This window comes from Canis aureus, chromosome 18, assembly GCF_053574225.1.
Source record: "Canis aureus isolate CA01 chromosome 18, VMU_Caureus_v.1.0, whole genome shotgun sequence".
NCBI classification, from domain to species: Eukaryota; Metazoa; Chordata; class Mammalia; order Carnivora; family Canidae; genus Canis; species Canis aureus.
Genome location: NC_135628.1, coordinates 49,230,610 through 49,256,806, shown reverse-complemented (window position 1 = coordinate 49,256,806; position 26,197 = coordinate 49,230,610). Strand labels below are relative to the sequence as shown.

Genomic DNA, 26,197 nt, shown 5'->3' with positions numbered 1-26,197 from the left:
CAGGGTCCTGGAATCCAGCCCCACATTGGGCTCCCTGCTCAGCGGGAGTCTGCCTCTCTCTGCCCCTCTGCCCCTCCTCTCCTTGTTCGTGCTCTAATAAATAAGTAAAATCTTTAAAAAAGAGAGAGAGAGAGAGAGAGAGCGCAACAGTCTAGATTCCCATAGGATGGGGGAAGCCTCCGGGAGAGAGGTCTCTGATTAATAAAAACAACAGAAATACATCTAATCGATTCCTGATACATTTGGTTACCTAGAAAATAGTACAGAGAGGGATTTTAGAGTCGTTAAAGAATCTGGAAGACATGAAACAATTATCTCATTAAAAAAATATACAAGCCTAGACTTCCACTCTGAAATGGGAAGAGAACTAGTAATTATGAAGCCTGAAGTAGAAGAGTGATAAAAACACAAAAATTATTGAAATAGAAAATCAGTATAACAACAACAACACATTACATGATAGAGAAGACTGTATCCTTTACCTGGATAATTTTAATGAGGTAATGGGGATACACGGCATCACAAGTATCCAATGTGTCTACTAATTCAATCAAGGTAGATCGATATCGAGTACATTTAAATAAAGGAACCAATGTTTTTCCCTTCTTGTCTGAAATAATTAAACTGAGAACCACTGAATATTCATTAACTTTAAAGAGCAGTGGTGAAAAAAGCCAGTAAGCAGCACGCTGGGAACTATAACATACTTAGATGTTTAAATAATTTCTTCAATAAAGGTATCTGGAGATTATGCCATATAGTGGTAGTGACTATCACTGTAGTTTGCTAACATGAATATTTTCTACTAACATCAGTAAGAAATCAGAATTATAAATAAAATTTATTTCTTAAAAAGGTAAGCTCCAGAGAGGCTTAGACACAAAATGAATTTAAGAGAAAGAGGGGAGGATGCCTGGGTGGCTCAGTTAGTGTCTGCCTCTTGATTTTGCCTGGAGTCATGATCTCAGGGTTGACATTTGAGCCATGTGTGGGGCTGTGTGCTGGGTATGGAACCTGCTTAAGATTCTCTCTCCATCTCCCTGTGTCCCTCCTACCTGCTCCCTCTCTAAAAATAAAAATAAAAGGAAGAGGGAAGGGAAAATAGTTTGCTAGCTTGCTTTTTAAGATTTTAGTTGGTGAAAAACAAAACATGCAACATTTAATGAGAGAAAGTACTAGGACAAATTCTCTTAAACATTGTTATAAACAACATTTACTTAAACATAGACAACGTGAGCATTTTAAACCCAAGGAACTTGGAGGTTGCATGGTAGAAATCACATTCATCACCCCTGCAGTATCCAGGTTGGCTGGGGTTCTGTCTCTAAACTCCATTCTGCCAAGTAAAGCAGCTAGTCAGTACTGGTAATTATAGCTACAATGGCTGCTCAATGCAATTGATTCCTGTGTGTGGCTACCTCCACATTCCTCTGCAATGATGGGTGTCACTACATTTTAAATTATTAACATTAGTAAGGAGAACAGAGTGTTTCAAAGGACTTGTAACAGTATGTAAACAGTGATATTTGTGAAGAAAAGTGGATTAACAAAAGAGAAATTTGCAAAGTATAATGATAATGGCAGGGAATACTTCTGAAATTATGCCCTCATTTCCATAAATAAGCTACCCTAACGTTTTCTGTTAAAATGAGGACTTTTCCTTAAAGGGTCATAGCAAAAAAGAAGAAAATAAAAGTAGAATAGATTTTCGGCCGGAAAGTCAAATGGAAGAAATTAAATTTAAGAACTGCCTTATTCTTACTTATCTTCATAGACATTTTAATATAGCATATGCATTTTATACATATAAGAAGATAAAATCCTTACAGTCTTCTTAACCTAGCTTATAAATTTCAAGATACTTAATGGAAGGGAAATAGAATCCTTCTTATTTCCTGGACCAAATCCAATCTCTCAAACTGGATAAAAAGAATTTGAGATAAGAAAATAACTTGCCAAAGAAAACAGAGAGAAAGATGTCTTGCGTTCTGCCAAATAGAGGATATGCTATCAAGAATGAAACAAGAGACTTGCTAAAACTTTGAAACAAATCAAACTGCTACTGCTTGGTATGGGGATGAACATGGGAAAATAAAATCCTTGTATGCACGGTAAGAAGGGAAAACCCCAAATGTTGCTTGCTCACATGCTCCTAAGAATAAGGAAGTCATATTTCCAACGTAATGTTCACGGTAACATTTTCCACATTTAAGAACAGGGTGTTGGAAAAAGGCCAAAGAAAAGCAAAAATAACAACAAAGGGGTAAAAAATAAGAACTTAGGTTGCAATTTTGTGCACAAAATATATTTCAAATTTTGAGTCCAAGTTAAAGAAATGATTTGGGCTTGAGAAAAAAGTCTATGGTGGTTATAATTTTTAAACAAAAAAGACAGGGGCAAATAGAAAACTGCACCTAGAAATAGATAAGCCATTTAATATCTCCTGAAAGAAAAAAAAAAAAGCAATTGAAACAATACATAGTCTAAGCTAACAAGAGGTTGTGAATGATTGGAACCCAATAGTTAGCTCACAGCTGCTGTCCCTTCAACTAGCCTCCCATGCTGCCTGCTTTTTCCTGTAGCCCTCTTCCATGTGTCTCCCATCTTCAAAATAGTTGGGTTGTTTATAAGCTTTCAAAAGCTAGCATACTAGCATAAAAATCGCTGCCTTTCAGTTTTTACTAACGAACAAAATTAGTATTAGAAAATAGGGGGATCCCTGGGTGGCGCAGCGGTTTAGCGCCTACCTTTGGCCCAGGGCGCGATCCTGGAGACCCGGGATCGAATCCCACGTCGGGCTCCCGGTGCATGGAGCCTGCTTCTCCCTCTGCCTGTGCCTCTGCCTCTCTTTCTCTCTCTGTGACTATCATAAAAAAAAAAAAAAAAAAAAAAAAAAACTTAGAAAATATAATATGGGGCAGCCCCGGTGGCTCAGTGCTTTAGCGCGGCCTTCAGCCGGGGGTGTGATCCTGGAGACCCGGGATCGAGTCCCACGTCGGGCTCCCTGCATGGAGCCTGCTTCTCCCTCTGCCTGTGTCTCTGCCTCTCTCTCTCTGTGTGTGTCTGTTATGAACAAATAAATAAAATCATAAGAAAAGAAAGAAAGAAAGAAAGAAAGAAAGAAAGAAAGAAAGAAAGAAAGAAAGAAAGAAAAAACATAATATGATAAAATAGTATTTAATATTATAAAGATAGTATTAGGAACAAATGATTGTCTCTAGATTTATAGTTTTTAAAAGTTTTGTAATTTTGACATAATAGTACATATATCGTCCATGCGGCATCCTATATAGCCTAAGTAGAAATTCTGCTAAGAAATTATGCCCCCAATTTACCACTATACATTTGAAGAAATACAGAGAGTTCTAAATGCTACAGTTTTTTGAAATTTCATGCTTAGATAGCACAAAGATAAAAAATACACATTTCAACTCCACTTTTGATCCTTAGCTAAGGGAAGGGAAGCAAACCATAGGCAAAGGGAAGATAAGGACTATAGAGCAAGTAATGTTTGAGTAACCACCGTCCATCAGGTATTTCACGTATGCTTTCCGGGTAAATTTTACTACTTAGAAGTAGGTTTAGTTATCTCTATACTACACCTTTATTAAATAGGAATAGAAAGATGAGAAGGTGGGGGGGGGGAGAATATTTTCCAATTTTCAAGATGGGGAAAAACGTGTTCAGGGCACTTCAGAGAAAAGAGCCTGAATTTAAATGTTCTCAATACACTCATCCCACGCAACACTCCAGGCGAGCGGTAGAAAATTTTAAGTGCGTTTGGTTTTTGTTAACATCCATCAGCAAGCTCTTTCACAACTCCGGGAGAGAGGCCTGTGTGTTCCTCTACACCCACTGCTGAAGTTTGCACAAAGTTTGAGAAACCCCCGGCACCTGCAGCTCCGACCCAGGAGCACAGGGGAGCGCGTCACTTTCCCGTCTTCCGTCTCCAGATCCTTTTGACCTGCAGTAAGAACGTCCGGCTTCTGCGCCCCCCAAATAAGAGCCATTCCGGGGAAGGGGGACCTGGGGCCGCACAAACGCTTCGCCAAGGTGTGCGTCCGCAGAACTCGCGCGGGCCACTTCTGTTTTTGGCAGACGGCGGCCGCCCGGCCCAAGCCCCGCAGAAACCAGCACGGGAGCAGGGGCCCGCACGCGCGATCCCCGCCCCCGCCCACGCGCCCGCGCCCCGGCCGGAAGTGGGCGGGGCCTGAGCCGGCGCGGTGGGCCGGCCGCGGCGTGGGGGGGGGGGCGCTTCTCCCGGGCCCGGCCCGCAGCCGCGCGTTTCCGGCGCGCTCCCCCGCGTCCTGCGTCCTGTGGTCTCGTCCGCCCCCGCAGCCATGTTGGATTGTGCGGCCGCCACCGCCGCCGCTGCCGCCGCCGCCGCCGCCGCAGGAGGGTTGGAGGAGGAGTTGGGAGTTTAGCGCAGTCGCTGGAGTACGAGGTCAACGACCATCCGGCCTGGGACTCGCCGGGCGGGAGCCGGGAGCTTCCCTTTCTTTGCGCGGCCCGTCGTTGGCTCCTCCTTCCCGCGGCCTCCTCCTCCTCCTCCTCCTCCCCGCGCCCGAGGAGCTGCGAGATGCTGCGCCTCTGATTCCCCTCCTCCCACCCCTGTCACCGAGAGGGGAGAGAGCGCTCGCCTGCTCGCCGGAGACGGCCCCGGACGCTCAGCCCCGCCGGCGAAACCATGAGCTCGGGCCAGCAGCAGCCGCCGCCGCCGCGGAGGGTCACCAACGTGGGGTCCTTGCTGCTCACCCCGCAGGAGAATGAGTCCCTCTTCACCTTCCTCGGCAAGAAATGTGTGGTCAGTGGCCGAGACCCGCGTCGCCATCCCCGACGATACCTCACGGGCCCGGGCACGAGGGCCGGGAAGCGGGAGCGGGGACGAAGGCGGGAGCGGCGCGGGGAGGGTCCGGCCGCCGCCAGGCCTCCAGCCAGCCCGGCGCGGCGGGTGCGGGCGGTGCGGGCCGGCGCCGCCGCCGCCGCCGCCGCCGCCGCCGCCGCCCCCCGCCTCCCGAAGCTGACCGTGAGCAGGGAAGTGTCACCTCCGCAGGCCCGCCCTGGAACCCCTCCTGGCCGGGCCCAGGTCTGCGCCCTTGCTGCTGGCTCAAACTTTGCTCTCAGGCCAAGAGGAGATTTTATTCCTGCACGAGCTGCTGGATCTTAAAAACCGGGCGTCCGTACTGGCCCTTGTTTCACCTCCTGCCGCTTGATCTGGGGGTGGGGAGGAGGCTACCTTCTTTCACAATGGCAGAGGTTTCAGAAGTGGGTAGATCGGGGAATGAAGCCCGGATATGAATGAAGCGGGCCAGAATGGGGGTTTTTGATCCCCGTTTAGGCTCCCAGGAGAAAGTGAAGTCGATTGCATCGGTTCAGAATGAGGGCAGGGAATGTTGCTGCCCCCCATTGCAGAGAAACAGCGTTTTTTTTTTTTTTTTTTTCCTCCAGCAGCCTCACCAGGCCTGGTTTCTGCTCTCCTCTCCACTGATTTTTTTTTTTTTTTTAACCCTTCATTGGTGGGAGGAGGTGCTGCTCTCCCCACGACCATGCGCAGGAGAACCACAGTCTCTAGTAGTTCGTGGCCTTTTGGGGCCTGAGAGTGATTCTTAGGTTGGTGCTGTGCGGCCTGTTCCAACCCCAGATGGCCGGTTGGGAGCAAGCAGTTCTGCTGTGGGAAGGGGAATGTGTGTTGTTGACGGAAGCATTCATTACATTGGCTGCTGGCACTTCTGGGGGTGGGGAGGTTCTGCTCTGTGGTGTAGGCCTCGTCTGGCTGCATCTTACTGCTGTGGCTCCGTTGAACTGTAGTCGAGTTTGCTGAAATGCTGTTTGGGTCCCTGTCTCCCCTCTTTGCGTCTTAGCACCTGCATAGTATGTGCCACTGGAAACCAGGAAACCCCTACTGAAATGTCAACAGAGCAGTACCATTTTACAGCTTCTGTTAGTAGTGTTAAATATGTCAAACGAGGCTACATCTATCTGTTTAAGAAGTTAGGATAGACAATTTCTGGAAAGTTACTCTATGGGTTAATTGTTAACTTTATAGGAGTCAGCCTTTTTGTATCCTCTTGGAGATTGAATCATTACCTTCAATTCAGACGGGCCTGGTATTTTACTGATTAGAAGAATGAAATAAGAGGACTGGCTTAAAATCAAAATTTTGGGCAACAGTTTTAAAGACAATCAACTGTCGTGTGTGTCCGTGTCCCCTCCCTCCCTCGCTTTTGAACAAATGAGAAAACTGAGCCAGTGAACCCCAAGTCACACAGCAGTTTAGTAGGTAACCAGAACTAGAAAGCCAGGACTTTGGATGCCTAGTCTGCTGTAGTTTCCACTACATCATGTTGTTTTAGAAGGGTTTTTTTCTTACTTGTTATTGATTTATTTCAAAAAATGGTGCAAAAGGAATAATCAGTTCTTTTTTTTTTCCCCACCAAAACTTGGTATAATTAGTGTGTGAGATTCTTAAAGCAGCACTAATTTTTGTATATTTTCGATTTAGGAAAAGCTCCAGCTCTTTAAACTGTTACAATATCTGCAAATGAAAAAAAAATTAAAATTTTTTTGTTTTAGTTTCATTTGCTATATGATCTGTATCAGAAAGGAAATAGTTGTTTTACGTTTTACATACCAGACACATTAAGCTTAGGCAGGAAGGACATTATATTCAAACACTAGTACACTGACTAATTGCTCTATGCTTACCTGTAATGTTTACTGGTTTCAGAAAAATGAAAGATGTGAGAGAATACTGTGATTGAGAAAGATAGCCTTGCTTTCTGGTTAGCATAAGTGGATTGCTGAATAAGCCATCAGTATTCAGTGCTCAGTATCTTTATGTCATCTATTATTAATCACCTTTACCTTTTGAATTTGGCATTTCATACACTCTTGTGGTATGAAATTGTTGTGAAGATTAATATTTGAAGTCTCCAGTTACTTGAGAGTAAAGACTATTTTGTTTTGAAAAATCCTTTTTTCTTTGCTGACTATGCCGCTTTTTGTAGTTTAAAATTATAGTGAAATACATTATCTCATTAAAAACATCAGCAATAACATTTACAAGTCGACCGGAATTTGTTAGGACAGAAGTATATTCAGAGCCCTAAGAGTTCAAGAAATGAAACAAATAGTTACAGTCCCAGTTCTGGAGGAGCTGCATTCCTTCTTTGACTCAACAATATTGAGTAACTAAATGTTGAGGTCAAAATCAGGGTTGATGCCTACCCTCAAGGAACTTACTAGGTCTAAAAAGGGAAACAAATATGTAAACTGATGAGTAAGTGCTTCAGAGTAATGTGTAAGAGGCTGCACGTCACAATGTAAAACATCTTGGCTTTGTAGTCAGCCTGCCAGAGTTCCAACTCATTTGGTCACTTAGGACAAGTTTTTCTTTTGTTTTTTCTTTTTGTTTTACTTCCTGTAGTAGAATTGGTTTTCGTATTTCTAAAATAGGGATATTATGGGCTAATTTTGTGGATTAGAAGGACTTTATGTTAAATATATGGATGTTGCTATTTTTCACAAAAGTTTAGGAGATTGAGAGAGGATGAGAAGTGTTTTAGGATGGGTGATACCTGAATATTTAAGATTATGATGAGAGGAATGAAATAGCTTGGAAAGTCGGGGGCCTACAAGTAGTTATGGAGCAACGAAGGTATCTGCTTGGGTTCTCAAACTTAGATATGCATTAGAAACATTGTGGAGATTACAAATATTGCTAGCCCGAATTCCTAGATAATATTCAGTGGGTTTGAGTTGGAACTTGGGCATTTCTATTTTTAGCAAGCTTATTAACAGGAGACTTTTGCATATATGAAGGTAACTGAAGTTTACTGTTTTCTGATAGGGTAGTCTTGAAACACATTTGAAATGTTTATATGTTTCCCTTCAATCTTAGGTGTATATTTTGTGAGTTAAGGTTAAACTAAAACAAAGGTTTTTTTTTGTTGTTTGTTTTGTTTTTTTAGTACAGACTTTCTCTAACCCATTAAGATATCAGTGTATATTTCATAGGTATAAGAGATACAGTTGAGGAAGTATTGCACTAGTTAGTGCTCAAGATCAGATACAACTTTTAGAAAGTTTTGGAGAAAGATGAAGGCACTATAGAAGGTGGATTGAGGGTTGTAAGAGTGGAGACAAAGGAGATCAAGTAATTTCACAACAGTGCACATAAGATATGAAGGCCTAAATTAAGGCACTGTTGATAGGAATTCCAGGACAATTAGCCTTTAGCAGGATTTCATTCCCCTTAGGTTTAGTGAGTGGGTGAGGGAAGAGAATTAGGTCAAAGAAAGGTAAAACCACCAGCAGAAAAAGTAGGCAGAAGCATACATACTTTACTAGATGGAAATATGCTTGTATATTACTCTAGGTTGGTGATTGGTTTCATGGAAGAGATGAATCTTTTTTTTTATTTTTTTAAAAAATTTTTTAAAATTTTTATTTTTTTATGATAGTCACACAGAGAGAGAGAGAGAGGCAGAGACACAGGCAGAGGGAGAAGCAGGCTCCATGCACCGGGAGCCCGACGTGGGATTCGATCCCGGGTCTCCAGGATTATGCCCTGGGCCAAAGGCAGGCGCTAAACCGCTGCGCCACCCAGGGTTCCCAAGAGATGAATCTTAAATCTATTTTGCCACAGTTATAAAAAATATATTTATTGGGGATCCCTCCCTCTCTCTCTCTCTCTCTCTCTCTCTTTCTTTTTCTATGTCTATCATAAATAAGTAAATAAATAAATCTTTAAAAAAATAGATTTAGTGAAAGTTGAGGTTTCAATTAAAGTTGTATGTAATAAATATGTATTTTGTACTTAAATAGTTCTGATGTAATTCATTAGCTGGTAGTATTTTCTTAGGACAATAAAGAAGAGTTAAAAACAAGATTTATCAGGTCTTATTTTGTAGTTCTGTTGTTTTTTCATGTACTGTGATTTAACTTAATTTTCTATAGAGTATAGGCCAACTTGTCAAGTGGAGTTAAATATATATAGTCCTGAAAAAGAAATTAAGGCTTGAGAAAAAAAAAAAAAAATCTCATACTAGCTCTCTACATCCATCTTTGGTCCAAATGGTTGAGGTTAGTATCCTTGACTGCTACTTTTTTTTTTTTTTTGCCATGCTCACCTGTTTTGTTTCAAGATTTAGTGGTGCTTAAGAAGTCATTTTTATTAACCACCTTTAATCTTCATTTCTTTTGATTGCTCAGCACTTGTTTTAACTTGCTTATATTATTTTTTTTTTTGTTTTCTCACCGTATATATAATTCTGGGAGATTAGACCTTATGCCTGTGTAGTTTTCTATATTTTTTTATAATATCTAGCATACAGATCACTGAATACTTATTAATTGTTAACTGTTTTATTTCTTAGGAGCTCATTTAGCATTTCTCATTGCTTGGTCAGGTTATTAAAATCTTCAAATTTTTTTTTTTTAATATTTATTTATTCATGAGAGAGAGAGAGAGAGAGGCAGAGACACAGACAGAGAGAGAAGCAGGCTCCATGCAGGGAGCCAGCCCGATGTGGGACTCCAGGATCACGCCCTGGGCGGAAGGCAGGCACTAAACGGCTGAGCCACCCAGGGATCCCCAAATCTTCAGTTTCTGACGCAGGTTGTATCTGGGCTTAAGTCTTCCTTTATTAGAACAAAATGATTTAAGTCAGATGCTGAACTAATATAGGTTGTAACAGTAGTTGTCCAATAGGTACTTTGTTTCTGTTTTAAAATCTTAAGTTGGTTTACAGGGAGAGATGCCTAGATGGATCATTGTTTTGATAAAGGCCTGAATTAAAGCAGCACTGGTGGCAAGTTAGGGCTGAGAATGTATTTGAGTAGGGAATTGAGATATGAGTATGGAAAGAGAAGATTAATATTTGTGAGATTTGGAATATACAAAGCTGGGAAGGCAACCTTGTCTACTACAGAGGAAAAAGGTGAATATAAAAGTGTGGGTCATAAGGGGTAAATTATAAATATAGGAGGAGATTGAGAAGAATCTAGCAGATTTGGGTTTTTTATTTTTTTTTTAGATTTGGGTTTTAAATCCTATTTCTCATTATTCCTAGTTTATAAGGAAATTTCTTAACCACTTTGAGCCTTACTATCTAGATTTATAAAATGGGCTTACTCAAGGATTTCAGCGAATAATGCTATAATGTATGTACAGCACTTGGAGTACCTGCCACTTCTAAAGTGTTCTGGCTGTTTTTGGAGAAACATGTGAAAGAAGGTAAAAAAAGATTTTTTAGAAGTTTTTGTCTTAGATGGAACAGTTATAGTAAACTGACTTGGTCATTTTAAAGACTGATTCAAAGTTGAGGTATAATAGAGCAGATAGAGATAATTAATTGTAAATTAATCTGTCTAGAAGTTTATAGAGCCAGCATTAGTACAGTATATTAGTATAGAAGTCACTTTTCACTGTAAATATTTTGGAAGCAAAACAAATTCATACGTTCTTGTCTGTCCACAGTAACACATATGGTTAACTGTAAAGGTAACTCTTATTGGTTTATGACTGAACAATCTAATATTTTTAAGTGATTATGTTTTATTTAGTAATTAGAAGATGCTTGGTGTATTTAACTCTATCTGCAAATATAGCATAACAGAAATTATTGTTTTTATTTATCATATCTTCTTAGAGGTTATGGAGGATTATTGACTATAATGTCAATATAGGAGAGTGAAATTAATTAGATATTAGTTTCATTTTGGAGTTAATGTGTAGAGGAATTGTGACCCTTTTTTAAAGAGACGAAATAATTAGCTTTAGAGTAATATTGAAGAGGCAAATCTAGAAAAGTCCCCTTTAGAAAATAGAATCAAATGAAAGATTTGTAGTAACTTCATAGTTCAATTACTATGGCTTTCTGTTATTTTACTTGTTTTCTCAGTTTCCTTGGCCACTTGGTTTCTCTGCCATAGTGATTTCTTAAACTTATTTTTATTTTTAACTCGACCTAAAGATTACTGTAGAAATGTGTGTAAAAAGAGTACTCCTTAAGCACCAGACAACTACAAAGAAAAGGGAAATACGAAAGATATCTAGGAATATAAAATGCTGTTAATAATGATGAGACCAAAATTATAAGCCAAACATACATAACCTTTGGACAATGAAATGTTTTTCAAGTTGAGAAGCAAAAACTATCTAGTATTTTTAATTATTAAAATAGAGGTGAAGTTGTTTATCATGTCTTTGGTTCCAAGATAAAAAATTTTAAGTGAAATTCTCCCTCCACTATGGCAAATACTTTTGTTGCCATAAAATATTAGGGGATACTTAAATGCCTAAGAAATTTTCATTGTAGTAAAGGGGCTGATTGATTTGTATGTAATGCACAGAGCTAGTTAGAAACCCAGATGATTTTCTCTGTTTTTATTAATGCAATGTCATCATGATCAAGTATTAAGGATTTACTGAGAATAACACCATCTCAGTACCTTGGATTATGTGAAAATAGTAAGGAAGATTTATTTAGTCTTTATACCTTAGTTACTTACCAAGTAGCTGGGGAAGACAAAAATCATGCAAAAAAAAACATATGTTTCATAAACTAATATATACTAAAGATTTAAATAATAAAGAAGAAAGATAGATCACAGTGGGATTTGATACATCATTGTGGGACTTGAACATGAGGACTTACATGCCCTTATTTAGTCAGGAACAAGGAAGCAGCTCAGTTCAAATAGAGGGAAAGGTGTAAGTCAGTTTAGGGAGAGAACATTTGCATGAAGCATTAGGAAATATTAAATAGACTGGTAGGAAATATTAAATAGACTGGCTTGGCTAGAAATGAGAATGGTATTTGCTTAAGACTATAATGAATGATAAGTTTGAAGGGTAAATTGAGGCCAGATTTTAGAGGACGTTGAGTTTCAGTCCTTAAGTAGTAAGGAGTCAAAAAGATTTTTGATTTGGGACGCCTGGGTGGCTCAGTGGTTCAGCGTCTGCCTTTGGCTCAGGGCATGATCCATTGGATCCCTGTGAGGAGCCTGCTTCTCCCTCTGTGTTTCTGCCTTTCTGTCTCTCTTATGAATAAATAAATAAAATCTTAAAAATTCTCTCACTCTCTGTCCCTCCCCTTCTCTCTCTTTTTTTTAAAAAAAGATTTTTGATTAAAAAAGTATGAAGATAGGAAGGACCTAGAGATGGGGAAAACTGGAAATTGTAACCATAATGGAAATAATTCAGTAATGGCTTAAAATTTAGTAAACATTTTCATATTCCTTATCTCAGCTGACCTGGCCTGGCTAAGGAACCTGAATTATAGCAGCATCTGAAACAAAAAAAGGGTTATGAGGTATAGTAAATCCTTGGTCTTTGTGCACATGGCAGATACTAACTATTGCTCATGGCATTTTTTCCTACTATGTCCAGATCTGGTCTCGAGTACTCAGCATATCCCTACAGGCAGGCACTGCCAGTCAGTCCAAGTTCACATGGATGAAATCTAGTTGCCATGCCAAGGCTATAGAAATGTTGTGAAGAAAAAATTGGCAATATTTAGTTAGCTGTGTGAATTCCAGATTGCAGCAGAAACTCCTGCTAGTAATGGCTAGATAGTGGGAATTGTAGGAGTAGAGCTTTTGGAATCCTTTGCAGAATGTTGATTATTGAGGCCTTGGATGTGAATTTGATCTATGAAGGTATCAGTACAGGTCAGGATTATAGAGGGGAGTAGTCTAACCCATATTTGACTTGGCCAGCACTTGAGAAGGGTGGATTTCGGTGAGTAGTTGGAGAAGGAGAAAGATGTTCTTTTTAATTTACCTGAAAAATGGTATTAATACATGCTATTCAGAAACTTAATTTTTTCTCTTGTATTAATGTATCTTATATTTCCATTTATATGTGTTGCATACTTTTTATTACTACATCCTCTATTTTGTTAGTTTCTTGTAACTTATTTTAACTATTGAAAGGCAGATTTATTCTTGCTCTCTTTGGAGAGCTAGCAGTCCGTGAAATCAAGATGTCAGCAGGGTTGATTCTTTCTAGAGGCACTGAGAGAATTTGTGCCATGCCTCTCTCCGAGTTTCTGGCATTGCTGGCAATCCTTGATGTTCTTTGATTTATAGATTCATGACTCTAAGCTCTACCTATGTAATCACATGGTGTTCTCTACTTGTCTGTGTCTTCTCTTACAAGGAAACTAGTCATTGGATTAATGTCAACCCTAATGACCTCGCCTTAACCTTTCACCTCGCCTTCTGTTTACAAAGACACTCTTTCAAAGTAAGGTCCATTCATAGATACAGGTGTTAGAACTTCAGTATATCTTTTAAAGAGACATAATTCAGTCCTGAACAATAGGTATTTTTTACTCTCCCAAGTTTTTGCCTGTTAGAAACAGTGCTGTAATGAACATTCAAGTATATATTTTTAGGTATTCTTTTTAAGTAATTCTATAGAGTGAATTCTTAGAAGTGAAGTCAGAGGGTGTGAACATTAAAAATATTAACATGTACTGCTGGATTGTCTTCCAAAGCATTTGTTTTTAAACTCCATATATTCTCATCAACACTAGGATTTAAAAATCATTTCCATTTTGACAGTTTTACTGGTCAAAAAAATCTTATTTGATTTATAGTTTTTAGTGAAGTTAAATATCCTTTTATGTCTGTTTATGATATTTCTTCTGTGAATTGTTCTTGTCTTTAGACCATTTTTTTCTATTGGGTTGGTTTTTTTCTTAGTGATTTGAAGAACTTTTTAGGGATAGTTACTGTATATTACAGGGTTTTTTGGCAGTTAGTCATTTATCTTTTGACAGAAGTATATTTGGTGTTTCTGGTCATTGCATGGGTTTTGATGTTTTGTATAGTTAGATATAATCTTTTTATTATATCAAGTTTTTATTTAATACTGTACTAGCTTAGAGTTGCAAAAATATTTTCTCAATTTTCTTAGTGCTTTTTGGTTATATTTTGAACATCTTTTCTTTGATCTTTCTGGAAATGACTTTGGAAAATAAGTATAGTAGAATTCTAGCTTTATATTTTTACAAATGGCTGGGTGTCCCAATACCATTTGTTGAATAATTTTTTTCTCTGATCTATTTGAAATGCAGCCTTTATTATTTACTAAATTTCTGGACGTACGTACTTACATGTATTTCTGCAGTCTCTTAAATTTATTTCATTTATTTCTTTGCTTATATTCAGAATTTTTAATGAATGTAGCTTTATAATGATGGTACTGTTTGATTACCATTAAGTCCCTCATTACTCTCCTTTTCTATATGTATATATATATATATATATATATATATGACTATGCTTTGTATTTTTTCAAGAGCTTACCTCCTACCTCTGTCCCTCACCAAAAAATATTTGCTTTGATTTGGAATAGCATTGAGTTTTTTAGATTAATTTAGGAAGAATTTGACATATTGTGGCTTCCCATTGAAAAGCAGATCTCTTTTATTTACTTTTAGGTGTTATCTCATTCTTTAGTTTTATAATATTTTATCATATTTATGAGCCATTTAAAGATGTTTTAGAGTGCAAAAGTAATACCCACTTATATTCATTGTTTGAAACACACACACACAATTGCACTATACAGTGTCGAAAGTTAAAATGACCCTTTACCCCTCTTAATTTTCCAATACAATTGGGCTCTATATAAAGTTCATCTTAATGGTTTGATTTGACTGTTTCCCTTTTTTTTCTTCTATGTTCATTCAATGCTATAAATTTGCCTCTAAGCACTGCTTTTGCTGCATTTCACAAATTTTGATGTTATATTTTCATTTAGTTCCAGATGTTTAAAATATTTTTCAAGACCTCAAATACTTTCAAAATTTCTTTTGATTTCTACATTGTTGTCTGAAAGCATACTTTGCATGTTTTCTGTTCTTTTATTTAAAAAAATTTTTTTTAAGATTTTATTTACTTATTTGAGAAACAGCATTGAGTGGCAGGGGGTTGGGGGGAAGGCGGGGGGAGAAAGAGAGCAGAGGGAGAGTGAAAAGCAATGCTAGGCTCCGTCCCAGGACCTGGGAAATCACAACCTGAGCCAAAGGCAGATGCTTAACTGACTGAGCTGTGCAGGTGCCCCCTCTTCTATTAAATTTAAGTTGTGCTTTATGGCCCAGAATGGGGCCTCCGTTGGTGATTATTCCATGTAAATGTGAAAAGAATGTGAATTCTGCTGTTGTTAAATGGAGTATTCTATAAATGTGAACTAGATCCAGCTGATTGATGAATAGTGTGGAGTCCTCACTGATTTTCTGCCTGCTAAATCTGTCAATTATTGGTTGAAGAGTTTTGTACTCTCCAGCTTAAATAGTGGATTCATCTATTTCTTGTTGCAGTTCTATCAGCTTTCGCCTCATGTATTTTGATGCATTGTTGTTAAATGCAAACATATTAAGTATTGCTATATATTCCTGGAGAAATGGTCTCCTTATCATAATGTCCCTCTTTTTCCTGATAATTTTTCTTGCTCTGAAGCATGCTTTGTCCAAGAGTAATATAGCTACTCCAGCTTTTTTTTTTCCATTTACTGTTAGCAGAGTATATTTTTCTCTATTGCTTTTCTTTTAATTATCCGTGTCTTTATAATTAAAATGTGTGGGGTTTTTTTGTAAACAACATATACTTGGCTGTATTTTTTAATCCACTCTGACAGTCACTATCTTTTTATTGGTATATTTAGACCACTTACATTTAAAGTGATTATTGATATAATTGGATTAATATCTACTATATTGTTTTCTATTTGTTGCCCTGTTCTTTGTTTCTTTTTTCTCTCTCCCCCCCCCCTTTTTTAAAGATTTTATTTACGTATTTATTTTAGCAAGAGAGGGAGAATGTGCACGTGTGAGCAGAGAGAGGGAGAGGGAATCTGAAGCAGACTCTGGGCTCAGCTCAACCCCAACGTGAAGCTCAATCTTACAATGCCTGATCATGACCCGATCTGAAACCAAGGGTCAGAGGCTTAACCAACTGAGCCACCCAGGTGCCCCATGCTTTGTTTGGTTTTAATTGAGTATATGATTCCATTTTCTTTCCTCTCAACATACCAATTGCATTTCCTAAAAAACATTTTTAGTGGTTTTCCTGTATTGTATAATATACATTTACAGTCAGTCAAAGCCCATTATCAAATAACACTATAATGCCTCATGAGTAGTAAAGGTACCTTATAACAGAGTACTCCCAGTTCTCCATATCATCCCTTATAACATTGCTGTCATTCATTTCACTGATCTATAAGCCATAATCACTGAATACATTGTTGCTGTTACCCGTTAGAGCAATTAAAAATAAGAAAAAAATAAAAGATTTTATTTAACCTTTATTTATTTCTTCTCTAACACTTTTTTCTTTCAAGTATATTCAAGTTTCTGACATACCACTTGCTTCACTCTAAAGGATTTTTTAACATTTCTTCCAAGTAGGCTTCTTGTCTAGTGGGAATAAAGTCTCTCAATTTCTGTTTATCTTAAAAAGTACCTAATCCACTTTTGAGAACAGTTTTGCTGGATATGGAATTGTAGATTGATGGGTTTTTCTTTAAGCATTTTAGAGAATTTAAACCACTCTCTTGTTTGTATGGCTTCTGAGGAGATATTTGATACAGTTCTTTTAATAGGAGGAGAAAATTGCTCCAATAGAAATTCTCAGGTTTATTTAAAGATATACTGAATGAATCCTTAATTTTTCCAGCCTATGTTTGATGCATCTAATGATTATGATCTTTTTCTTGTTTTGAGAACTCAGAGGTTTGCGAAGCAGAAGTTATTTTAATTCTTTATTTGATTAAACATACTCTGAATGATCTAAATCTCACATTAAAAGACCTCAAAATAATGTTCATAGTATATAGCTAATCAGTTACTATTTATTAAATTTGACCACCAGGAATTCACTATTAGAACATGTGGAAATCAGGGAATTGGCTTTATGCATACACCCACCTATATACATTTTTATTTAATTTTTGTATTGTAGTTCTTTCTTCCACAAGCTCAGACCAACCTGTTCAATTTTAAAAACAGAATTTTCCCAGAGAATGCTGGAAACAGTTTGAGTAACTCAAAAGATTATGTAATATTCAGGTGAGAGACTTTGGAAAAAGGTTTCTGAGAGCAGTCAAGTGACTGCTTAAAAGATGATTTTTCCTTTTCGTTAAAAATACAGTGTTTATTACGAAGATTAAGACCTTAACTGCCTGATAATGTAACTGGTAGCTATTAGCTACATATGTTGAGCACTTGAAGTATTATTAGTTCAAATTGAGATATGCAATAAGTGTGAGATACACACTGGATTTCTAAGACTTAGTGCAAAAATGCAAAATATTTCACTGGGATTTTAATATTGGGGTGCGTGGCTGGCTCAGTCAGGGAGCATGTGATTCTTGATCTTCAGAAGAGCATGTGATTCTTTTTTTTTTTTTGAGCATGTGATTCTTGATCTTTGGGTTGTGAGTTTGAGCCCCATGTTGGGTGAAGAGATTACTTAAATAAATTTTTAAAAAGATTGTAATATTGGTTATAAGCTGAAATGATTAAGAAACCTATCCAGTCAAATAAAATTTATTAAAATTAATTTCATCTACTTTTTACTTACATACTGGCTAGAAAATTTGAAATTGCTTATGTCACATTATATTTCTACTGGACAGCGCAGACTTAGGCAATTTACAAGGTAATAATGATAAAAATGGAAATCATCTATGAACCCCATCACCCAGGAATAACTCATGAATGTTTTTGTGTATATCTTTCTGGGTTTTATTTTTCTTGAATTACTGAATGATAAATGAACAGGCGTACTTACTCTCGGCAAACACCCCCAGACAAACATAGATACTAATTTTTTATTGACATTGTCTTCCATGTCAGTGAGTATACTGTTTTCAGTGGACGGACACATTATGGAAGATTGACCAGTTTCCTAGAGATAGTGAATTTTCTTTTTTCTTCTTACTTCTTCTAACATTCTCCCTATCGTTTGTGTGTGTATACATATATTCCATCTATCTTCACAGACTTTGTTCTGTTATTTTACTATGGTAATTTTGAAGAACTAGAATTGCTTAAAGGGATATAAGCACATTTAAAATTTGATTTTATATGTCCAAATTGTGCTGTCCAATAATTTGTGCCTTTTATTATGATAATCTACTGTATTCTTTATAGTTCTTGAAAGTGCCCAATTCCTATGTTACTGTACCTATGGAACTATTAATGCTAAATAATATTAAACAAGTATTAGCATAATTTTTAAAATTTGAGTCCACAAAAATATTCTGATTTCTTAAATATGGTTTTCCTGAGTCCTGGATATGATTTTTCTAAGAATTAGAGATTTTTCAAATTTTATTTTATTTTATTTTATTTTATTTTATTTTATTTTATTTTATTTTATTTTATTATTTTATTTTATTTTATTTTATTTTATTTTTTTAAATTTTACTTATTTATTCATGAGAGACACAGAGAGAGAGAGAGAGAGAGAGAGAGAGGCAGAGACACAGGCAGAGGGAGAAGCAGGCTCCATGCAGGGAGCTCGACGTGGGACTGGATCCCCGGTCTCCAGGATCACTCCCCGGGCTGAAGGTGGCACTAAACTGCTGAGCCACCCGGGCTGCCTGAGATTTTTCAATTTTAAAGTGAAAATGAATGAATTGACAGTAAAGTATGGAAAGAGTCCAAATGTCCATTGGCAGATGAATAGATAAAGAAGATATGGTATACATAAACAATGGAATATTCCACAGCCATCAAAAATGAATGGCATCCTTGCCCTTTGCAATGATGTGGATGGAGCTAGAGTGTATTATGCTAAGTAAGTCAGTAAGAGAAAGACAAATACCATATGATTTCACTCATGTGGAATTTAAGAAACAAAACAGATGAACATAGGGGAAGGGAAGGAAAATAAAATAAGGTGAAAACAGAGACGGAGGCAAACCATAAGAGACTCTTAACTATAGAGAACAAACCGAAGGTGGAGGGAAGGAGGATTGGGTAAATGGGTGCTGGGCATTAAGGAGGGTGCTGGTGATGAGCACTGGGTAAAGTGATGAATCAACAGATTCTACTCCTTAAACTAATGTTGCACTATATATTAACTAATTTGAAATTAAATCTTGGGGAAAAATAAAAATAGGATGAAAGTGAATGAACGAGAAGATAAATATAACAAGGTGCTTTACAGATTTTATTTATTTATTTATTCATGAGAAACAGACAGAGAGGTAGAGACACAGGCAGAGGGAGAAGCAGGCTCCATGCAAGGAGCCAGACATGGAACTCAATCCTGGGTCTCCAGGATCATGCCCTGGGCTGAAGGCAGTGCTAAACCGCTGAGCTACCCAGGCTGCCCAAGTGCTTTACAATCAAAGTTTTATGTATCTCCTTGTAAGAGTAGGATATTATGGGTTTTTCAAAAAAAGCAAGTAAGAAGGTTGCATTAATATTTATTGTCACCAATAACTTCCCCCTTACTTTACCTAGCCACCTTACAAACAAGATTGTGTCAAACATAAAAGTAATTAGTTGGATAGTTTGTTTTAAAAACTCATCACAGGGGACACCTGGGTTGCTCAGTGGTTGAGCTCCTGCCTTCGGCTCAGGGTGTGATCCCAGGATCCGGAATTGAGTCCCACATCTGGCTCCTTGCAGGGAGCCTGCTTTTCCCTCTGCCTGTATCTCTGCCTTTCTCTCCCTGTGTCTCTTATGAATAAATAAATAAAATCTTAAAAAAATAAACTCATCACGGGTAATTTTTTTCACTTTTAAAATGAAGTATGATTTACATACAATAAAATACAAAGTTACAAATCTTTGTATACTTAATTTTTATATACCTAAATACAAAGATTGAATTTTGACATGTGATACACTTGTGTAATGAACACCCAGAAAAACCAAGATTAAGAATATCTCTGACACCTTATAAAGTTCCCTATGTCTCTATCCAGCCAATTACTTTCTAATTCTTAACCTCTCCTTTACCCATCCCCCCACCTTCCCCCACCCCAGTGCTTAGCAATCCCTAACTATCACTATGGCTTAGTTTTTGCCTGTTTTGACTTTTTTCACTCAGCATGTTTTTGAGATTTCTCTGTGTTATTGCATAGGTATTTGTTTTTATTGCTCAGTAGTGTTCCATTGAAGAATGTATTACAGTTTATGCATTCTCTTATTTATGGATATTTAAGTTGTTTCCAGTTTGGCACAATTAAAAATAAAGCTTCTGTGAATGTTCTGGCACAAGTTTTTTTATGTCTCACAAGTTTTTTTTTTATTTCTTTGGGGTAAATACCTAGGAGAAGAATTACATTATTTGTAGGAAGACATATTTTATAACAAACTTTCAGATAGTTCTCTAAGTGGCTAATGCTGTTTTGCACGTCGACCAACAACATATGGGACTTCTAGTTCCATGTCTTCTCCAACATTTGGTATGGTCAGTCTTTTTGATTTTAGCCATTCTAGTGTGAATTAGTGTCTCAGAGTGGCTTTTATTTGCATTTTCCTGACAGGTAATGATGTTGAACAACCTTTCATGTGTTTATTATCAATTAAGTATCTTTGTTTTTTGTGTAGCTTTCAAACCTTATTCATATATTTAGTGAGTTATCTGTTATTAATGACTTCATATATTTTGGACACAAGGTCGTTTATCTACTTCAAATATTTTTTCCCAGTCTGTGGCTTGCCTAATTATTTCCTAAGTGATGTCTATTGATGGGTTGAATTTTTTTGTTTTGATAAGGTCTAATTTATAATTTGTTTTTCTTTTCCAGAAAATGTTTTTTGTATTCTAAGAAGTCTTTGCCTATGCCAAGGTTGCAATGATAGTTAAATGCTTCTTCTAGTTCTAATTTTTTTTTTTTAATTTTTTTTTCATTTATTTATGATAGTCACACACAGAGAGAGAGAGAGGCAGAGACATAGGCAGAGGGAGAAGCAGGCTCCATGCACCAGGAGCCTGACGTGGGATTCGATCCCGGGTCTCCAGGATCGTGCCCTGGGCCAAAGGCAGGCGCTAAACCGCTGCGCCACCCAGGGATCCCTAGTTCTAATTTTTTTATATTTAGTTTCATTTCTAATTTTTTAATCTCTAATTGTTTTATATGGAGTGCAGAAAGAGATGAGATGATCATTTGATTTTTTTTTTTCTCTTTAGAGGTCCATTTTTGGGACGCCTGGGTGTGGCTCAATGGTTGAGCGTCTACCTTCAGCTCAGGGCATGATACCAGAGTCCCGAGATTGAGTCCCACGTCAGGCTCCCTGCATGGAGTCTGCTTCTCCTCCCTCTGCCTATGTCTCTGCCTCTCTCTGTGTCTCTTGTGAATAAATAAATCTTTTTTTTTTTTAAAGGTCCATTTTTTCCCATATAGTTCCTTACCCATTTGATAATTGTAATTCATAAAAAAGAATCATCATGGGGCACCTGGGTGGCTCAGTCACTTGTGTCTGCCTTCAGCTCAGGTCATGATCCTGGGGTCCTGGGATTAAGCTCTATGTCAGGCTCCTTGCTCAGCAGGGAACCTGCTTTTTCTTTTCCCCTCTGCCACTACCCTGCTTGTGCTCTCTCTGTCAAATAAGTAAAATCTTTTTTTTTTTTTTTTTTTTTTTTTTTAAAGAATCATCATGACCAAGTGGGGTCATCAATGTACTTTGCCTCATTAACAAAATAGAAAAAAAAAATCATATCATCTTACTAGGTGCCAAAAAAAAAAAAAAAGAGTTGGCAAAAGCGAACACTTCTTCATAATAAAAGTTGCCGGCAAACTAAGCATAAACAGCAGCTTCCTCAATTTGAAAAGGGACATCTGTGAAAAAAGCCTGCTGTTCCCCACCAGTATCAGAAACAAAGATAGAATGTCTATTCTTACCACTTCTATTCCAGGTTGTATTAGAGATCTAAGCTAGGTAAATAAGGCAGGAATAATAAAAGGCATAAAGATGGGGAGGAAAAAAAATAAAACTTCCATTATTCACAGAAGACATGGTTGTATGCAAAAATATTATAGAATCTAAAAAATATTACAGAATCTTTAAAAAAAAGCTACTGGAACTTAGCAAGGTTTCAGGATACAGGGTCAATGTACTACATGCTTGTATATGTTAGCAATTAGAAAATAAAAATTTTAAATAATACCACTTACGATAGCATATGAAGAAAATACCTAGAAATACGTGAATATTGAGATATGTTCATGGGTTGGAAAATTCAATATTGTTACAATACCCACTCTCACCAAATTGGTCAATAGATCTAACACAATCCCAATCAAAATCCCAGAAGGAAAAGTTAAAACACTTTTTTAAAGTTTAGATAGACATTCGAAGGACCTAGAATAGCCAAAACAATCTTGAAAAAAGAATCTCAAAACCAGGTGCACCATACCTGATTTTAAGACTTTGATAAAGCTATAATAATCAAATCATTGTTATATTGGCATTATGAAAAAGGTTCTAAGTCAAGTCAGTGATGAAGAATGAGACTTGCCTCTCTCTATGAATGGAGTTTGAGATGGAAGCAAATTCCTGTGGTTTGTGGCTTTAAAATACTAGGAATGGGGATGCATTAACTTAGAGTTTTCACCATTTCATATTTATGACTAATTGAAATGCCAAGAAGAGAACTTGTTCTAAAAATAATGTAAATACTACAGATTAGCAATTTCTACCTTTCTGACAGTTTTTTTTGTATATTTTTTATTGGAGTTCAATTTGCCAACATACAGCATAACACGCACGTGCTCATCTCGTCAAGTGCCCCCCTCAGTGCCTGTCACCCAAAAACCCCCCACCCACCTCCCTTTCCACGACCCCTTGTTCATTTCCCAGAGTTAGGAGTCTCTCTTGTTCTGTCCCCCTCACTGATATTTTCACTCATTTTCTCTCCTTTCCCCTTTATTCCCTTTCACTAATTTTTATATTCCCCAAATAAATGAGAACCGTATAATGTTTGTCCTTCTCTGATTGACTTTACTCAGCATAATACCCTCCGGTTCTATCCACGTTGAAGCAAATAGTGGCTATTCGCCGTTTCTAATGGCGAATGTTCCATTGTATATATAGACCACATCTTGATCCATTCATCTGTTGAAGGACATCGGGGCTCTTTCCACAGTTTGGCTATTATGGACATTGATGTTATAAACATTGGGGTGCAGGTGTCCCGGCGTTTTACTGCATCTATATTTTTGGGGTAAATCCCCAGCAGTGCAACTGCTGGGTCGTAGGGCAGTTCTATTTTTAACTCTTTGGGGAACCTCCCCGCAGTTTTCCAGAGTGGCTGTACCAGTTCACATTCCCACCAATAGTGCAAGAGGGTTCCCCTTTCTCCACATCCTCTCCAACATTTGTTGTTTCCTGCCTTGTTAATTTTCCCCATTCTCACTGGTGTGAGGTGGTATCTCATTGTGGTTTTGATTTGTATTCCCCTGACAGCAAGTGATGCAGAGCATTTTCTCATGTGCTTGTTAGCCATGTCTATGTCTTCCTTTGGAATTTCTGTTCTTATCTTTTGCCCATTTCATGATTGGATTGTTTGTTTCTTGGGTGCTAAGTTAGATAAGTTCTTTCTTTATTTATTTTTTTTAATTTTTATTTATTTATGATAGTCATAGAGAGAGAAAGAGAGAGAGGCAGAGACATAGGCAGAGGGAGAAGCAGGCTCCATGCACCGGAAGCCCAATGTGGGATTCGATCCCGGGTCTCCAGGATCGCGCCCTGGGCCAAAGACAGGCGCCAAACCGCTGCGCCACCGGGGATCCCAGATAAGTTCTTTATAGATCTTGAATACTAGCCCTTTATCTGATAGGTCATTTGCAAATATCTTCTCCCATTCTATAGGTTGTCTTTTAGTTTTGTTGACTGTTTCTTTTGCTGTGCAGAAGCTTTTTATCTTAAGTCCCAATAGTTTCTTTTTTGCTTTGTTTCCCTTGCCTTCATAGATGATGTATCTTACAAGAAGTTGCTGTGGCCAAGTTCAAAAAGGGTGTTGCCTGTGTTCTCCTCTAGGATTTTGATGGATTCTTGTCTCACATTTAGATCTTTCATCCATTTTGAGTTTATCTTGGTGTATGGTGTAAGAGAATGGTCTAGTTTCATTCTTCTGCATGTGGCTTCTGATAAAGTATTTAAAATAATTTTTATAATTAGTAATATTCTAAAAACAATTTAATTGAGCTAATGAATGAGTGCAAAATGCACTTAATATACTGTGCTGGGGCTAAGTGTACATAATTGGAGATTATGTACATGTGGCCTTTGGTTTCAGAGGATGTATGGTGTATTGGTGAAGCAGATCCTATGTAGCGACCTATCACAAGTCATTCAATGAAATGTGCTTCATTGGATGTGTAAATGAAACACTGGGATATGCAGAGGGAGAAGTATTTGAGGAAGTAGGGGAAAAACTTGGATATTTGAACTAGGTATATGGAATTTGAAAAGTTTTAGATAATACAGCAGAGTAAACAAACATCATTAAGATGTTAAGATGAGAAATATGGTAATATGGGCATCTGCACATTATTTGGTTGCTGTCTGATAAATATTGGGTTAATAGCAGGAGATGAAGGTAAAGTTGTTAATTGCCTCAGGTTAAGAAAGAGCTTGAATCCTTGCCAAACAATTGGACCTTATTCTTATCAAATAGGAATCTACTGTTTTTTGAGCATGAATCTATACATTAAAAGATAATTGACAAAAATATATGGAGAATAAAATAAAGGCAGACGTCCTCTTAGGCTTTTCAAATCTTGAGGCCAAAGGAAGGTATAAATTTCAGGTCCCTGTTTATACAATTGTGCATATACATACAGTGGAAAAAGTGTCCTTTCTCATTGATTTCCATTAAAACTCAGAGGTATGAGAATGTATTTATTATAAAAATTTAACAAGTTTGGGCAGCCCAGGTGGCTCAGTGGTTTAGCGCCGCCTTCAGCCCAGGGCCTGATCCTGGAGACCCGGGATCGAGTCCCACGTCAGGCTCCCTGCATGAAGCCTGCTTCTCCCTCTGCCTGTGTTTCTGCTTCTCTCTCTCTCTCTGTCTCTGTCTCTCTCTCTCTCTCTCTCCCCCCCCTCTGTCTCTCATGAATAAATAAATAAAATCTAAATAAATAAATAAATAAATAAATAAATAAATAAATAAATAAATAAATAAAAATTTAACAAGTTTATTGTTAAGGTTCTTTGGTACAAATAACAGAAACTAATTCTGGCTGACTTAAGCAAAAAGGAGTTTATTTGCTATCAGAGATCCCTCGAAACCTGGAACAGAATTGAATAAAACCTAGGGAACAGCAAGAGGCTGGGAAGTTGTGAGAACAATAGCAGGAGTTGGTGGAACTTCTCTCAATTCCAGTCATCTCCTCCTTCAACCTTCAGTCCTATGACTCAGTTTGGAATTCTGAATTTTTAAGAGAGAATCTCTGTTGAGCTTCAGCACAGGAGCTTGTCCTGGGAGAGAGACTGTGGGTCTCTAACATCAGAAGTATTAGGAACCGGGGACAGGCAGTGCCTGCTTAAGATAGGTTAACTATGTATATAAAAATTAGTGAAATTTCTATTAAGATATAGTACATGATTATTTATTTGGTGTGTCACTGACCTAAACCTGCTTTAGGTGCCATCATTAAAAATATTTCCTCTACTAGGGTTGCCTGGGTGGCTCAATCAGTTAGTTGTCCAGCTCTTGATTTTGGCTCAGGTCATGATCTCAGTGTCCTGTAATCAAGCCCTGAGTCAGTGCTGCACTCGCTGTGGAGTCGGCTTGTCCCTCTCCCTCTGCTCCTCCCCTGGCTTGTGCGCACAAGCATGCTGTCTCTAAAATAAATCTTTTAAAAAATATTTACTATACTGAAGTGCTTTTTTAGTTATAATTCTGATCCTAGATCTGCAGACCATAAAGGTGTAAGGGTGTCTTTCATGTTTTTGCAAGCTTAGGGTTTTTTCTGGTTCTCCTTTTAATTGACCAATTTGCTGAAAACAGGACATATTAATCCTCTAATTAGTTTCTGTAAGCTAGTAGTAGAGCTTTAAAATGATCTGATTGGAAGTAGAGCAGCTAATACTATGATAATACCAGTGTCATAATAATTAACATTCGATAAGTGTATACAATGACAAGCAATTTTACAATACACTTTCTGTGTAGTATTTTATTCAATTTTAATCGCCCTATGATGAAGAAATTG

The 26,197-nt window shown here is 37.7% G+C and overlaps 2 protein-coding genes across 3 annotated transcripts in view; one reads left to right on the top strand and one right to left on the bottom strand.

The window, feature by feature from the left end:
* The window catches only part of LOC144289178 (uncharacterized), a 57,842-nt gene extending 53,153 nt beyond the window's left edge, over positions 1-4,689 (bottom strand). Inside the window, exons 1-2 of the mRNA XM_077857426.1 lie at positions 4,641-4,689; positions 3,895-4,432 (exon numbers count right to left, since the gene is read on the bottom strand). Coding sequence (XP_077713552.1) covers positions 3,895-4,432; positions 4,641-4,689 — 587 coding nt within the window. The remainder of the gene's footprint in view (positions 1-3,894; positions 4,433-4,640) is intronic.
* WASL (WASP like actin nucleation promoting factor) overlaps positions 4,304-26,197 on the top strand; it is a 73,051-nt gene continuing 51,157 nt past the window's right edge. The window contains exon 1 of one of the 2 annotated variants that reach the window (XM_077857179.1): positions 4,304-4,804. In XM_077857179.1, the coding sequence (XP_077713305.1) occupies positions 4,688-4,804 (117 nt within the window). In that variant the 5' untranslated portion in view covers positions 4,304-4,687. The remainder of the gene's footprint in view (positions 4,805-26,197) is intronic. The other variant, XM_077857178.1, reaches the window with a different exon arrangement.